The sequence below is a fragment of the Bos mutus genome, chromosome 7 (genome assembly GCF_027580195.1).
Source record: "Bos mutus isolate GX-2022 chromosome 7, NWIPB_WYAK_1.1, whole genome shotgun sequence".
Lineage (NCBI taxonomy): Eukaryota > Metazoa > Chordata > Mammalia > Artiodactyla > Bovidae > Bos > Bos mutus.
Genome location: NC_091623.1, coordinates 89,295,401 through 89,311,608, shown reverse-complemented (window position 1 = coordinate 89,311,608; position 16,208 = coordinate 89,295,401). Strand labels below are relative to the sequence as shown.

General features: G+C 36.7%; 1 protein-coding gene across 3 annotated transcripts in view; it reads left to right on the top strand.

Annotated features, from left to right (window-relative positions):
* Positions 1–147: 147 nt before the first annotated feature.
* NME5 (NME/NM23 family member 5) overlaps positions 148–16,208 on the top strand; it is a 29,333-nt gene continuing 13,272 nt past the window's right edge. Inside the window, exons 1-5 of one of the 3 annotated variants that reach the window (XM_005891702.2) lie at positions 148–182; positions 618–789; positions 6,733–6,938; positions 7,605–7,705; positions 14,570–14,688. In XM_005891702.2, the coding sequence (XP_005891764.1) occupies positions 661–789; positions 6,733–6,938; positions 7,605–7,705; positions 14,570–14,688 (555 nt within the window). In that variant the 5' untranslated portion in view covers positions 148–182; positions 618–660. Of the gene's footprint in view, positions 183–211; positions 319–617; positions 790–6,732; positions 6,939–7,604; positions 7,706–14,569; positions 14,689–16,208 lie in introns of those variants that run through there. The other 2 variants (XM_070374884.1, XM_070374883.1) reach the window with 2 other exon arrangements.

The following is a 16,208-nucleotide window of genomic DNA, read 5'->3' as shown; positions in this document are numbered from 1 at the left end:
ATTGGTTTTAAGATTTGCAAGGGGATAAAAATCCCTGTGGCGGGTTCCCTTTCTTGGCTAAAAGGAGCTAGCCAAAGACTGTGAAGTGCTCTACTGGAATTGGCCCTGTGCAGCCACCGTCTCTAAGCTGGGTTTCTGGTCTCCTAGCAACAATCTGTGACACTAAAGGAGCCCAGGCTAAGGTGAGTGCCTAGATGAGGGCCGGACTCTGAAGGAATCTGGGGGTGCAGCCCACAGAGATTCAGGGGACCCAGGAATTCTGCTTTCCAGCCGGGCCTTACCCTAAGCGTCCTGGTGGCAGGAGAGGGTGGAGAGAGGGTGTGTGTGTGTGCACTGTGGAGGGTGGTGCTAAGTGGTGTGGAGAGTTTCAGACCTAGTCTCCTCCTGGGCCCCTGGGGTCCTCGGCTTTGCCTTGCTCCTTGGGCTCTCCTAATTTAATGAAAGCACCTAGGAAAACCCGTGGCAGGAGACAGAGTAAAAATCTTTTTACTGAGACACTGCATGTGGAAAAAACTATTACAGTTTCCAGCTTTATAAATTAATAAAAATCAAGCACCTGGTAATGCTGTTTAGTCACAATTACATTAAGTTGGGGGTGCGGGTGCATGTCATTGCAGTTGATACGCATGAAGAATCTTAAATTGTAGCTGAAAAGCCAGAATGGAGCTATCAATGCCCCCACCTCAGATCTACGTAGAAAAGACTCTGGCTATTATCAAACCAGATATTGTTGACAAAGAGGAGGAGATACAAGATATTATTCTCAGATCTGGATTCACCATTGTTCAGGTAACTTCCGGGCAGTATGATCATGTTTTTTTCCTCTCTACTGAATTAGACTTTTCTGCCTTAGCTTTTAGCTAAAATAGAATTAAAAATTCACTTTATCTTAAGTAAAAGATATGTTTGAAAACTCTTCTTACTCATAGAGTTATATCCCTAAACTTGTTTTAGAATACCTTTGATTTTACCTTTTAAAAATGCTTATGTATATGTGTTAGCCCAGTTCAATCCTTAGTATTTAGCATGAAATTTAGGTTTACTCTTCTGAATATAAAAGTTATATGTGATAATTTTCCAAAAATATATAAAATGAGAAGTAAAACTTCTTTTTCCCATCTCTCCTCTCCCAACTCAAGTCTCAATCTGCAGAGACAATCACTTAACACTTTCTTTTCTTCCGGAATTTTTGTATGCATTTACAAATATGTTTCCCCCATAAAGTAGGACAGTCGCCCTCCCTGGACCCTCTTTACCCTCCCTCAGATAGCATGCCAGATCATTACATCTGAATCTAACTTCTGTGTAAATACTCCTCTGTCCTAATAAACCACAGTCTATTGATCTTCTCTTGATGAATTTTTAGACTGTTGTATTTTTTTAATTTAATGTTTTAAGCCTTTTCCTTGTTCTACAGTTAGTAGTTTGAAAATGAATATATAAAGACTATCAAATAGAATGGAATATTTAAAATTTTCCTTTTTTGTACCATTCTTATTTGAAATTTCACTTTTTATTACATTTACTCAGTGTCATATTGCTTGTTGAATCTTTTAAAAAATAAAAAAGATAACTTCAGTCTTCAGAAAGATGGGTTTTTGAATGTACTTAGAAGGATACATGGAGGCTGAGGGTGAGATGCTACAAGAAAGTTTAAGGGAGTAGTAATGCAAGAATGTATAAAGAAATAATAAAAGATTCAGGTAAAGATGAGCTTTTAAATAAATGTTGTTAGAAAACTGGGTAGCCACTTAAAAAAAAATTTGGACTCAAATATTATACTATATATACCAGGATAAATTCCAAATGGATTTGACATTTAAATATTAAAAAATTAAACCATATAAACTCTAGAAGAAAAATGGCTGAGTTTCTTTTTATTCTTGGAAGGGGACAGCCTTTTTACTGGGTACTGTAAAATAAAAGATTGATAAAAATATAAACATAAAAAACTTGAGCATGGCCAAATAAGCATAATAAGCAAAGTCAAAACACAGGTGACAAACTTGGAAAAAATATTTGTAGCTCATAAAGACTATCTCCCAAATGTATACAAAGCTCCTCAAACAGGATAAAAATTCAGTTGAAAATGGGCAGTACATGTGGATGGTCATGGAAAAAGAAATAAAAATGCTTCTAAAACATGGTAAAAGATGCTCAATCTTTAAGCAGGAAAAAAGCAAATTAAAATGACACTGAACTACCATCTGGCAAGAATACAAAAGTAAATGACATAACCCCTATGGAAGGGAATCTGGCAATTTTCTATCAGTATTTACAGATGCATCTTCCCTTTGACCCAGCAGTACTACTTCTGGGAATCTCGCCTACAACTTGTGTATTAATATTCAGTGACATGTATCTAGGTAATTTTTTGTAGCATTGTTTATTTACAAGCAAAAAATTGAAAACAACCCCGCATTAGGAAATTGGTTAAATTCACCCTGATGAATCTGCCAAATTGAATACTATGCAACTAATTGTAAAAAGAGCAATGAAGAACCTCTCTGTGTCCTGCTAGGGAAAAAACCAAGATGCAGAACAATATGTAGCTTTTTTCTATGATAGAAAGAGAAAAAGTAATATATATTCATGTTTGCCAGTATTTACAAAATGAATTTAGAAGAATTTACAAAGTGAATTTTAAATAAACATTAAAAAATGGTTGCATATAGAAGGTAAGGAAGAACAGGCTGAATTAGGACAGGAATGGGAATCAACTTTCTCAGTATGAACCTTTTTATATTACTTTGAATTTTTTAACCCCCAAAGTATGTTACTCATTAATTTTAGAAGAAAGACAAAACATACAAATAAGACAAAGTTTCCAATTTGATTCTTAAAAGTTTGAAAAGAATTAGTGAAAAAGTAATTAAGCAGCAAGTGATAGAAATTAAACCTTCTTATAAAAGAAAAAAACCGTGTAAATGTTAATATTTAACACTTTCTCTGCTGCTGCTGTTAAGTCACTTCAATCGTGTCTGACTCCGTGCGACCCCAGAGACGGCAGCCCACCAGGCTTCCCTGTCCCTGGGATTCTCCAGGCAAGAACACTGGAGTGGGTTGCCATTTCCTTCTCCAATGTATGAAAGTGAAAGGTGAAAGTGAAGTCGCTCAGTCGTATCTGACTCTTCGTGACCCCATGGACTGCAGCCTACCATGCAGTCCATGAAAATCCTACCACCCATGGGATTTTCCAGGCTAGAGTACTGGAGTGGGGTGCCATTGCACTTTCTCTAGTCAGCAATAAATTTTAAACCAAAGAACATCTTGGTATGTAGTATGCTTCTTTTTGGTTTAATTGTGATAAAATATATACAACATAAAATTTACTTTTTTAACTGTTTCAGTTCAAAGGCATTAGAGTACCTTCACATTGTTGTGCAACTGTCACCACTGACCATCTCTAGAACTTTTTCATCATCTCAAACTGACACTCTGTACCCTTTAAACACTAGCTTTGTGCTTAGCCCTCTCCCCAGTCCCTGGTAACACTATTCTACTTTCTGTCTCTATGACTTTGCTGTTCCAGGTGTCTCTTGTCAGTGGAATCATTTTTGTCCTATGTATTATACGCTTTAAAATAGGCTTTATTGTAGTTGAGAGTTCATTGAACTTGAGGCTTTCTTTTCCCGTCTAGGAAAAAACCTTCTAAAAAATGATGTGTTCATTTAGTAGGTGGCAGTCTTTCCTGTGTTACAACAAACTGTTGGTTCCTTTTTTTTTTTTTTTATATTTAATTTATTTATTTGGCTATGCTGGGTCTTAGTTGTACCACTCAGGATCTTTAGTTGCTGCATGCAGGACCTTTTTTTTTTTTGGTGGGGGCCACAGCAAACTCTTGTGGCATGTGGGACCTAGTTCCTTGACCAGGGATTGAACCAAGGCCCCCTGAATTGGGAGTGCAGAGTCTTACCCACTGGACCAACCTCCTTTTCTGATATTAAGTTCACTTCTCTTTGTGAAAATGCTTTGTTTTGTTTTTTTGTTTATTTACTTATCTTTTGGCCATGGCTTGCAGGATCTTAGTTCCCTGACCAGGGATTGAATTCATGTCCTCTACAGTGAAAGCACAGCATCCTAACCACTGGACTGCCAGAGAATTATCTCATGAAAATACTAATATAAATTACAAAAAAGTTTATCTGATCTAATTTGGAAGCAATTGATGGAATCATTGATTCAGTATCAACTTTATTTTTTTTCAACTTTACTTTAAAATGAGGTCTCAGTTTTTAAAATAATGCTACATTAGCTGGCATACCTGCAAAAGATAGCTTCCCTTGCTTGTTAAGGGATATGTGGCAGTTAAGTGCTTACAGTGCAACAGATTTTTAACCCAGCAACAACAAAATTACTCAAACCAATAGGCATGAGAATCACAAATACAGGCATGTCTTAATTTTAAAATAATAGAATCAACGATTATACTAAATAAGTGCTGTTATCACTTCTCAGATTTCTTCTGTTTCTTGACTATATGAATTTTAATATGAAAACAGATGTCAGCACATTTTTTTTTTTTTAATAGTACTAGATCTTCCCAGGTGGAGCTAGTGGTAAAGAACCTGCCTGCAGGATACGTAAGAGACTCGGGTTCGATCCCTGGGTCAGGACGATCCCTGGAGAAGGAAATGGCAGCCCACTCTAGTATTCTTGCCTGGAGAATCCTGTGGACAGAGGAGCCTGGAGGACTACAGCCCATGGGGTTGCAAAGAGTTGACATGACTAAAGTGACTTAGCAGGCTTCCATAACTGATCCTTGACTGTGAGAATGTTAGCTTTTGTCCAGTAGAGACTGTTCATAGCAGTATTGAACTACCTAGTAAGCATCTTTCCAGGCTTCTTGAACTGCGGCAGTTTAGATCCCTCTCTACAAACCAAGCAATTTTATCAAGTTTCTGAACCTGAAGACATAGGATAGTTTTGTGGGTTTTTTTTTTTTTTTTGAAATACAAATTCTTTTATTCCAAGTGTTTAATGAGCAATAAATGTGAATCTTAGATAGCTGAATGATGGTAGATTTGTCGTTTCTGCCTGTGATTAGATTTGGTTTCTTTAAACAGCAATTTTGAACAGCAGTTGAGTAAGCAGGAAGTGACTTGTGAATGGAGTTAAAATAGAAAAATTGGAAGAATGACTGACTTGGCTTCTATGATTTTTTTAAATTTAATAATTCATATAGCTTCTCATTTGTGAAAGAAATTAATGTTTCTTTGTCTCAAACATTTCATTTTCTTTCAAATTAACAAGCTTAATGCTAACTACTTAAGCTCTTTCTGAATCAACATATTTATGGCAGAACCGGAATAAGTAAACAAGTGAAAAACTTGTTTACTGCGTCATGTTGCATACTACTTCAAAGTACCATAATGAGACCAGTTCTCTAAAATAATGTAGGAAAATTCACAAATAGGTAGGGAAAGATGAATTTGGAATATTCTAAAGTATTTTTTACTTTATACGAAGTATGTATTAACAAGGTATTGAAGATTGGCATGTTTTTACTTTAAGGAGGTAAGATTATTTTGTTATTAATGTTGTTGTTTTTTAGTCACTGAGTCATGTCTGACTTTTTTGTGACCCCAAGGCCTGTAGTCTGCCAGGCTCCTCTGTCCATGGGATTTCCCATACAATAATACAGGAGTGGGTTGCCATTTCCTTCTCCAGGAGATCTTCCTGACCCAGGGGTTGAACCTGTTTCTTCTGCGTTGGCAAGTGGATTCTTTATTGCTGAGCCACCATTAACATACCATAGGTTGAAGAAGGCTGCCAAACAAGAGTAGTTTTTCTTAAGTAATAATTCTTATTTACAGCCTACATTTAAAAAAAATTATTTAATTGAAGGCTAATTACTTTACAATATTGTAGTGGTTTTTGCCATACATTGACACGAATCAGCCATGGGTGTAAATGTGTTCCCCATCCTGAACCCCCCTCCTACCTCCCTCCCCATCCCATCCCTCAGGGTCATCCCTGTTCTGGCCCTGAGTTCCGTGTCTCATGCATCGAACCTGGACTGGCAATCTGTTTCACATATGGTAATATACATGTTTCAATGCTATTCTCTCAAATCATCCCACCCTTGCCTTCTCCCACATAGTCCAGAACAGAACAGTCTGTTCTTTACATCTGTGTCTCTTTTGCTGTCTCACATATAGGGACATTGTTACCATCTTTCTAAATTCCATATATATGTGTTAATATACTGTATTGGTGTTTTTCTTTCTGACTTCACTCTGTATGATAAGCTCCATCCACCTCATTAGAACTGATTCAAATGCATTCTTTTAAATAGCTGAATAATATTCCATTGTATATATGTACCACAGCTTTCTTATCCATTTGTCTGCTGATGGACAGCTAGGTTGCTTGCATGTCCTGGCTATTGTAAACGTGCTGCAATGAACATTGGGGTACACGTGTGTCTTTTGTGGTCAGATTGGTACTATTTCAAGTTATCAGTGACTTGGGAAAGTTGCTCAGTCGTGTCCAACTCTTTGCGATCACATGGACTATACATACAGCTCATGGAATTCTCCAGGCCAGAATACTGGAGTGGGTAGCTTTTCCCTTCTCCAGGGGATCTTCCCAACCCAGGGATTGAACCCAGGTCTCCTGCATTGCAGACGGATTCTTTACCAGCTGAGCTACAAGGGAAGCCCATTAGTGACTTAATGAGGTATTACTGAACTGTCAATAATGCTTTTGTTGACTTTGTTTCTCTTTTAGAGAAGAAAACTACATCTCAGCCCTGAGCACTGTAGTAACTTTTATGTGGAACAATATGGGAAAATGTTTTTCCCCAATTTAACAGCTTACATGAGTTCTGGACCACTTGTTGCCATGATATTAGCTAGATATAACGCCATCTCTTACTGGAAAGAACTCTTGGGACCAAGTAATAGCTTAGTAGCTAAGGAGACACACCCAGACAGGTAACTTTCCTAGAGGAGAAATGGAATCCAACTATGAAAATGAAAAATCTGATTTCATTGTAATAAGAATTTCCTTTAATTTGAAAGTTTTCCTGAATAACCTGATTTTTTTTTTTTTTGGTGGTGATGCAGGGTTGGGTGGGGAAGGTTCATTCTGTGTTTTAACTACTTAAATGTGTACTTTAATATCAAATACCACAAAAGGTCTCAGAGAATGTTTGATTTATGGTTGACTAGCCTTATTTTCCTCTCATTCTTGAATTAAACTGCCACTGGTATAGGAATTTTCATGGGATAATTGGGATGGTATTTCGTAGAATGTTGGTAATAGAGATTAGAAACTCAGATTTTCAGCATTATCTTTAATGTTTAGAAACCAGAGGACATTGAGTTCTTGACACTTTTGAAAATACCATCGTTTTTTCACTTGTCACAAGATAACACCTTTCTTTCACCCAGATAACTATTTTTTCAGTATATCTCTCCTGCATATTTAAATATATTTGACCCTCATGTAGATAGATTTATGCTTAAAATCAAAATAGATTAAAACCTCCATGTGTGAGAAATGGAGATGCTTCTGTAAAATTTCTAATTAGAGTACACAAGTAAAAAGTAAGGAAAGAATGTCAGATTGGGTGGTCATCATTTCTAACTTGCTTTCAGTCTGAGGGCGATTTATGGCACAGATGAGCTAAGAAATGCACTTCATGGAAGTAATGATTTTGCTGCAGCAGAAAGAGAAATTCGATTCATGTTTCCTGCAGGTGAGTTACAAATGAGTAATTAGTTAATTGCATTTACTTGTTTGCTTTCTCTCTCAATTTTGGAGATGTAGCTGGGAAGGAAGATAACAGGGTTTATCTCCAGTATATTCTGTCATATTTTCAAGTTGTAGTTACTTAACAATTTGAAGCCAAGAATAGAAAACTTAATGTTTTTCTCAGAATGAAATTGTGACCTCTAGGGAATCTTTTGAGAAGAGTTTACCTTTCTTTCCTTTATTTTGGACTGGGCATATCAAGGGTTTTTCTTCTTCTGTGTTATTATTCCTTTTAGTTATCCCTAAATGCATTAGTCGAATTTGTTACAAATGAAAAGAGACTCTTTGGCACTTTTGATGGATTTGCCATATTCTCTAATAACAGTTTACTGTTTATCTAACAAACACTCATGCTTTTATGAAATTTATAGTTCTCCATCCCCTTTTTTTTGTTTCTATCCTGTGAAGTTACAAGCTTTTTAGAAGTGGGTATAATGAGGAACAACACTGATATTCTTATTTTCAATAATATTTTTAGAGCAGAAAAGAAATTTGGTGATTTTCATTATATAGAAAAAAGCCAAAGCATTGGGCAGTTTTGAAAATTTTTTTGGCCTTTTTTTTCTTTCAGTAATTTAGACCTATTCCTCAGTATTTTTCTGCTAAAGATTTATTCAAAGAAAACTGAAAATTGTCTTGGAGATTTAAAAGTTCGGATTTTTGAACCAAAAACTGTTTTAAAGATACCTATACAAAAAAGAATTTGCTTACTACATACTTAATTCTTACTGTGACAGAAATTTCTGTCGTATCTATCCCCTTAAGGTATCTTTTTCTTTGGAGCTGTTTTTATTTTGGAATATTTACACAAAAGGAGATAGCATAGCAGCCATGAAATTAAAAGACGCTTGCTCTTTGGAAGAAAAGCTATGACCAATCTAGACAGCATATTAAAAAGCAGGGACATTACTTTGCCAACAAAGGTCCGTCTAGTCAAAGCTGTGGATTTTCCAGTAGTCATGTATGGATGTGATAGTTGGACCATAAAGAAGATTGAGTGCTGACAAATTGATGCTTTTAAACTGTGGTGCTGGAGAAGACTCTTGAGAGTTCCTTGGACTGCAAGGAGATCAAACCAGTCCATCCTAAAGGAAATCAGTCCTGAATATTCATTGGAAGGACTGAAGCTGAAGCTCCAGTACTTTGGCCACCTGTTGGGAAGAGCTGACTCATTAGAAAAGACCCCGATGCTGGGAAAGCAGGAGGAGAAGGGGATGACAGGACGAGATGGTTGAATGGCATCACTAACTCAATGGACATGAGTTTGAACAAACTTGGGGAGATGGTGAAGGATAGGGAAGCCTGGCGTGCTGCAGTCCATGGGGTCACAAAGAGTCAAACATGACTGAGTGAACAACAATGAAGATCACATAGTATAATAAGCCACTAATGAACCCATCATTCAGTTTCAATGATTTTGGTCTGTCTGCTTTTTAAAAAAAAAATGGAAGTATAGTTGATTTAGACCAGTCTTGTTTCATCTATCACTCCTGCTTGTATTTCTCCTGCTTCTGTATTATTTGGGGGCACATCTTGAACATGAGATGTCTTTTTGATGTGGTAGATGTTTAGATTTTGTCCTACTAGTGAATTATACTTTTTCTCCTTAGCTTTTAACTAAAATAGAGTTAAAAACTCATTTATCTTAAGTGGAACAAATTTTTTAGAAGCCTGTCTTACTCATAGGGTTATATCCTTAGACTGTTAGTTTGTATTGCTTTTGATATTATTAATTAATTAATCCTCTTAGACATTTGAGAAGCAGCAGTTGTAGGATAGATATAAATGATTACCTACTACACCGTAGATCTCTTGCTATGAGAATGTGAAGTCCTTGAGAGAAGGTTTTTGGAGTTTGTGATATGAGCTCCTTCTTGCTTAGCAGTGAGGAACTATGTACAGAACCCTATACTATAAGTCACTAAAGCAAGTTACAAAGATATTCTAAGACATATTCCTAAATTCTTGAAAAAGCTAGTGCTCTTCCTTTTTAATAGGGATTGCTGATTCAAAGCTTTACTACATTCCATTCATTCAGTAAGTTTATTGAGTTATTGAGTTGTGCCAGAAATACAAAAATGAATAAGATATCCCTGCTCTGTCAAGATTTTATTTTAAAAGGCCAGAAAAATAAATATACAATGCAATGTATAACTTCTGCCATGAAAAAGCCTTTAAAAGTACAGTGAAAATTTATTTATGTGAGAAACGTGAAAGCACGTTTTAGTTTCTCATTAATTCATCCAACTCTGTTGTCAAAAATCAGTTGGCCATATATGTAAGTATCTACATTTAGATTCTCAGTTCTGCTTCATTGATCTTTATTGTCTGTTCTTATGTCAGTACCATACAGTCTTAATATTGTGGTTTCATAATAGCATTTTTTTCTTTTTTATATATCTGTATTTGTTCCAACTCTTAAGTGTGTGGCTTGAACACCACATTTCCACTCACAAAACTTGTTCTGAGTTATTTTTCAAATGGCTTTGCAACATGCCTAGGTAAGCTTATAATTTTGCTATTCTAAATATTATTTTTCTTTATAAACAATCCCTATATATGGATAGTGACTCCCATCAAGTTGGTTCAGTTTAACATACTAATTTCTAGGGTCCTGGCACATGCGGTACTATGACTGTAGGGGTTGGAAGGTTTAAAAAGTAGATCGCAGAAAATGAAAGTTGCTTTAATGAGTACTTTTCTTTTAAACATCAAGGTATATACTTCAGAACACTTTAGTGATGAGATTTGGTCCACTAAAGAATCTGCTTGATAGCTAAACACTTCAGATTGAGAAGTTAACACAGGTTACATACACGGTACAACAAACACTACTTCTGTCTGTTAAAATAAGCCAACATGACACTAGGAAAAAAAAGCTAGCTCTACTTCAGTGCCTAAAGTATCACACTTAATAGAAATCTTAACTTTCCCCTAAAGCAGTTGTCGTGCCATACGTGTTTTTAAATGCTAATAAAAATAAATATGTGAAAACATGTTATCAGAAGAAATGGAGATAGAGTGTTGAACACGTAACCACGTAATCCTCAGGCAGAGCTTAGTCTACTTCTTCCATATGAGAACGGTCATCATCTCCTTCCAAGGGCAACATCTCAGCTATGGCAGCACTGCTGTTGTCAGTAGTGGGGTAATTCTCGTGGATACCAAGACCAAATTTGATCATCCTGTAGACCCTGTTAGCATGGGTCTGGGGATCCTCCAGACCAAAGTCAAGATAGGAGAGCCACTTCATACAGTAGGATGACCTGGTCCTTCAAAGACTTGTCATTATTATCAGCCTTTTGCTTCAGGGTCTTGATGAGGAAATGGTCTGGGGTTTACCTCCAGGTGCTTCTTTGCTGCCAGGGCTTCCCTGGTGGCTCAGATGGTAAAGAGACTGCCTGCAATGCGGGAGACCTGGGTTTGATCCCTGGGTCGGGAAGACCCCCTGGAGAAGAAAATGGCAACCCACTCCAGTATTCTTGCCTGGAAAATCCTATGGTCAGAGGAGCCTGGAAGTCTACAGTCCATGGGGTTGCAAAGAGTCGGACACGACTGAGCAACTTTACTATCACTATGACCTGTTGTTGAGTTGTCTCTTAGGGTTTGAGCCTTCATGATTCTTTCCATGTTTGCTATCCAGCTGTACGTGCTCGTGACAATGCAGCACAGGGGTGTCACCAGTAGGTTTGATACAACCATCTCTTTTGCAGAGGGTTTGAAACTTTTTCTTTTCCTGTTTCTTATTTATTTTTGGCTGTGCTGAGTCTTTGTTATTGTGTAGGCTTTTCTTTACTTGCTGCAAGCGGGTCTGCTCTCTAGTTGCAGTGCATGGGCTTCTTATTGTAGTGGTTTTTCTTGTTGCAGAGTATGGGCTCTGCAGTGCATGGGCTTCAGTAGTTTCTGCATGTGAACTCAGTAGTTGGAGTTCCCAGGCTCCAGAGCACAGGCTTAGTATGGCACACGGGCTTAGTTGCTCTACAGCATGTGGGATCCTCCTGGACCAAGGATCAAACCCTTGTCTCCTGCACTGGCAGATGAATTCTTTACCACTGAGCCACTAGGGAGGCCCTCTTCCTATTTCTTTTTCTCCTCGTCTTCTGGAAGTTCCGGGCCCTCTTCAATGACTGACACTAAGGTCTCGCCCTCAAACTTCTTTAGCTTTTGCACACAGTACTCATCAAGTAGCAGTTCCAGAATCTGGGCCACACTATTACTGCTTGCGTGCCTGACCCCTTCAATCATTAAGTAGTCAAGTAACCGAGGACAGCACTTCTTCTTTTGTACCATAGCTCCAATTCATCAGTTCATCTCAGAGAAATATCAGTTCATCTCAGAGGTACCAAGCATAGATAGAGTCAATGTTCCCAGGAGGAATTCTGATATTATCTGAAGATCCAAGTTTCCCAGGCCTCAGGGTACCAGCCAGGCTTGGCCTCCCTTCCCCAGCAGCCAAGTGTCAGTTGTTCCTCATTAAAGGTTTTGAAATCAGGTTAGTGGAAAGTCTCCAAAATTCAAATAATAAGTAGCCAGAGACAAATAATAAATGATTTTCAAAAATAGAGAATCCAAAAATGAAGATGAACAATTTTATTCGCAATAGCATCAAAAACAATAAGATATTTAAGAATAAATTTAACAAAAGAAGTGCAATTCTTGTGCACTGAAGAGTACAAAACAAAATGTTGCTGAGAGAAATGAAAGAATATCTAAATAAATAGACATCCCCTTTTAGGGGCTTCCCTGCTGGCTCAGGTGGTAAAGAATCTGCCTGTGATGTGGGATACCTGGGTTCGATCCCTGAGTGAGGAAGGTCTCTTGGAAAAGGAAATAGCAATGCACTCCAGTTTTCTTGCCTGGAGAATTCCATGAACACAGGCGCCTGGCGGGCTACAATCTGTGTATTTGCAAAGAGTGGGACACAACCGAGCAACTAACACTTTCCTGGATCAGAAGAGTCAATATTGTCAAGATGACAGTTCACTCCAAATTGATGGATAAATTTAATGCAGTCCCTATCAAAGTCTATGCATGCTTTTATGTAGAAATTAACAAGTCAGTTCCAAAATGTATATGGAATTGTAAAGGATCTAGAAGAGCTAAGGCAATTTTGAAAGCGAAGAACGAAGTTGGAAGACTTCCACTAACCTGATTTCAACCTGTTATGAAACCACAGTAATTAAGGCTGTATGGTCCTGACTTAGGTATAGACATAAAGATCAATGAAGCAGGATTGAGAATCTAGAAGTAGATTCTTACATTTATGGCCAATTGATTTTCCATGAAAGTGCCTAGACAATTTGATGGGGAGAGGGTGATCTCTTCAACAAATGGTGCAAAGACAACTGGATATCCACATGCGAAAACAAAACCCAGTATAGACCCTTGCTTCACACCACACACAAATAGACCTAAACATAAGAGCTAAAAAAAAAAAAAAAAAAAAAAAAAAGAGCTAAAAACTAGCTTTGGTTTTTAGGAAGAGCACCTGCTTTTTCAAGGATTAGGAATATGTCCTAGAATATCTTTATAACTTGCTTTAGTGACCCATCATATAGGGTTTTGTATATCATTCCTGACTGACTGCTAAGCAAAAGGGAGCTCATATCACAAACTCCTCTAACTGGAAGAAAATATAGAAAATCATTATTACCTTGAGTTGAACAAAGAGTTCTTATATATGACATCACAAATACAATCTGTAAAATAAAATATTGATACATTGGACTACATCAAAATTCAAAGCTTTTCTTCTTTAAAAGTCGTCATTAAATGTATGAAAAGATAAATCATAGACTGGGAGAATATACTTGCAAATCATATATCAGATAAAGCACTTGTATCTAGAATATATTAATATAAAGAATTTTTACAACTCAATACAAACAACTGAATTAAAAACTGTGCAAAAGATTTGAATAGGCATTTCACAAAAGATAACAGGCTAATAAGTACATGAAAAAGTGCTCAGCATAATCAGTGAGGAAATGCAAATCGAAAGCACCATGAGATACCTTTGCTTATCCACTAGAATAGCTATGATCAATGGCAAGGATGTAGAGATACTGGGACCCTTTTTGTTTCTGGTAGAAAAATGTTTTTTGTTGTATTGCAAGTCTGGGTCACCTATAGTGTTCAAACAAAGCTGAAAAGACTAAAATTTCCTTAAATCTTAGATAGTTTATTTTACAATTGAAAAATAAGCAGCAATATTAATATATACCATCATAGAAATAGAATTTATATGTATATTCAATAGTTTATAAGAGAGCAAGAAGCATGTATTATTCACTTGTATCTGTGAAGTGAAGTGAAGTCGCTCAGTCGTGTCTGACTCTTTGCGACCCCATGGACTGTAGCCTACTATGCTCCTCTGTCCATGGGATTTTCCACTGTGCAAACTGCCTCCATTTTGTTGACAGGAGTTAATTTTTGTGATGAATTAATCTAGATTATATTTATTCTTTTAGCTTTTCATAACATTGTCCATTATATATTTACTGTTAAAAAATGGAAATGGAAATACAAAAAAAGAGATTATTGAAAACATAATCAGAATCTTATGTGTGAGCACTATCAATATATTGATGTATTTTTTGCTATTTGTATGAGTCTTATTTTTGTGTGTGTGTGATTGTGTTTTTGAACGAACTATTTGCTATGTATCTATTTCTGTTTACTTTTTTAAAAAAAGAAAAACCAAGTATTTCTCATGTCATTAAAATTTCTTTGAATGTGTCCTTTTTAATGACCGTATAATATTTCATCATTTATGTTAGCTTTAACGGGAATACATTTGTATTTGCAGTGATTGTTGAGCCCATTCCAGTTGGACAAGCTGCTAAGGACTATTTAAATTTGTATGTAACGCCAACTCTGCTTAAAGGACTCACAGAACTTTGTAAGCAAAAACCAGCAGATCCTTTTGTAAGAAGTCTTTTTATTCATACTAAAGAATACTGTCTATAGCTTTCAAAATTAAAATATTCTTTGAAATATATAGAAAGTCATTTAAAAAAGCTATTTTATATACATTTTAGATACTTTCTTTTGTATGACATTTGATTACAGTTGACCCTTGAGTAAGAGTAGGACTTAGGGGCACTGACCCTTTGCACAGTCAAAAGTCTGGCATACTAAGAGCTCCCATGTGCAACAACTAAGACCCAGTGCAGCCAAAATAAATAAATACTTTAAAAAATCTGGCATATAATTTATAGTAGGCCCTTGTATCCTCAGTTCCTCTGTATCTGTGATTTCTGCATCCTGTGGTCAGCCAGTTGTGGATTGTGTAATACTGTCATATTTACTATTGAAAAGTCTCCACGTAAGTGGACCCCCACAGTTCAAATCTCTGTTGCTCCAGGGTCAACTGTGCTTATTTTCTTGCTGTGTTTTGACTCTTAAAAAAAACATTCTAAGTACATTTTCAATCATTGCATCCTTTAATTGCTCAGCATTGTTTTTGTGTATAATTTATATAATCAAATGATAAAATTAGATATATACTTGAATTTTGTTAATCATTTTTATTTCTCGTGATATCTAAATTTTCTAAATAGAAGATATGTATTTATTCACATACTCGATGCCTCAACATTGCTCATTCAGGTGGAAGAACTGTTGAGTATGAGGATGTAGGATGATCATCCAGGGCCAACTGTCAGCCTGGATCCTTCCTTATAGATACTCCCGCCCATCTGAAGAGTCTTAGAGATAATCAGGGAAGGTTATTTTAATATCAGCCCTACCAAAATAATATGTCTGGCCTTTGTTAGAATTCTCAAAAGGAATCCTTTTTGGAAGACAAAAGATTTAATCTTTCCCACATGTTAACATTACCACTTTTACCAAAAAAAAAACATTGACACGTTATTTCTCTAATAATTCTCTTTCATTGTGAAAATAGTACTTTTTTAAATTTAGTAAGAAACCTGAAACTACTGAAAAACATAAAGAAGAGAAGAAAAAGATACTCATGGTTCCATTTCCTAAACATGGTCTTGAAGTCATCTTGCCTGGACTCAACTCTGATTCCAGACACCTAAATTAAAAGACGCTTACTCCTTGGAAGAAAAGTTATGACCAACCTAGATAGCATATTGAAAAGCAGAGACATTACTTTACCAACAAAGGTCCGTCTAGTCAAGGCTATGGTTTTACCAGTGGTCATGTATGGATGTGAGAGTTGGACTGTGAAGAAAGCTGAGCACCGAAGAATTGATGCTTTTGAACTGTGGTGCTGGAGAAGACTCTTGAGAGTCCCTCGGACTGCAAGGCGATCCGTCTAGTCAAGGCTGTGGTTTTTCCAGTGGTCATGTATGGATGTGAGAGTTGGACTGTGAAGAAAGCTGAGCACCGAAGAATTGATGCTTTTGAACTGTGGTGCTGGAGAAGACTCTTGAGAGTCCCTTGGACTGCAAGGCGATCCAACCAGTCCATTCTGA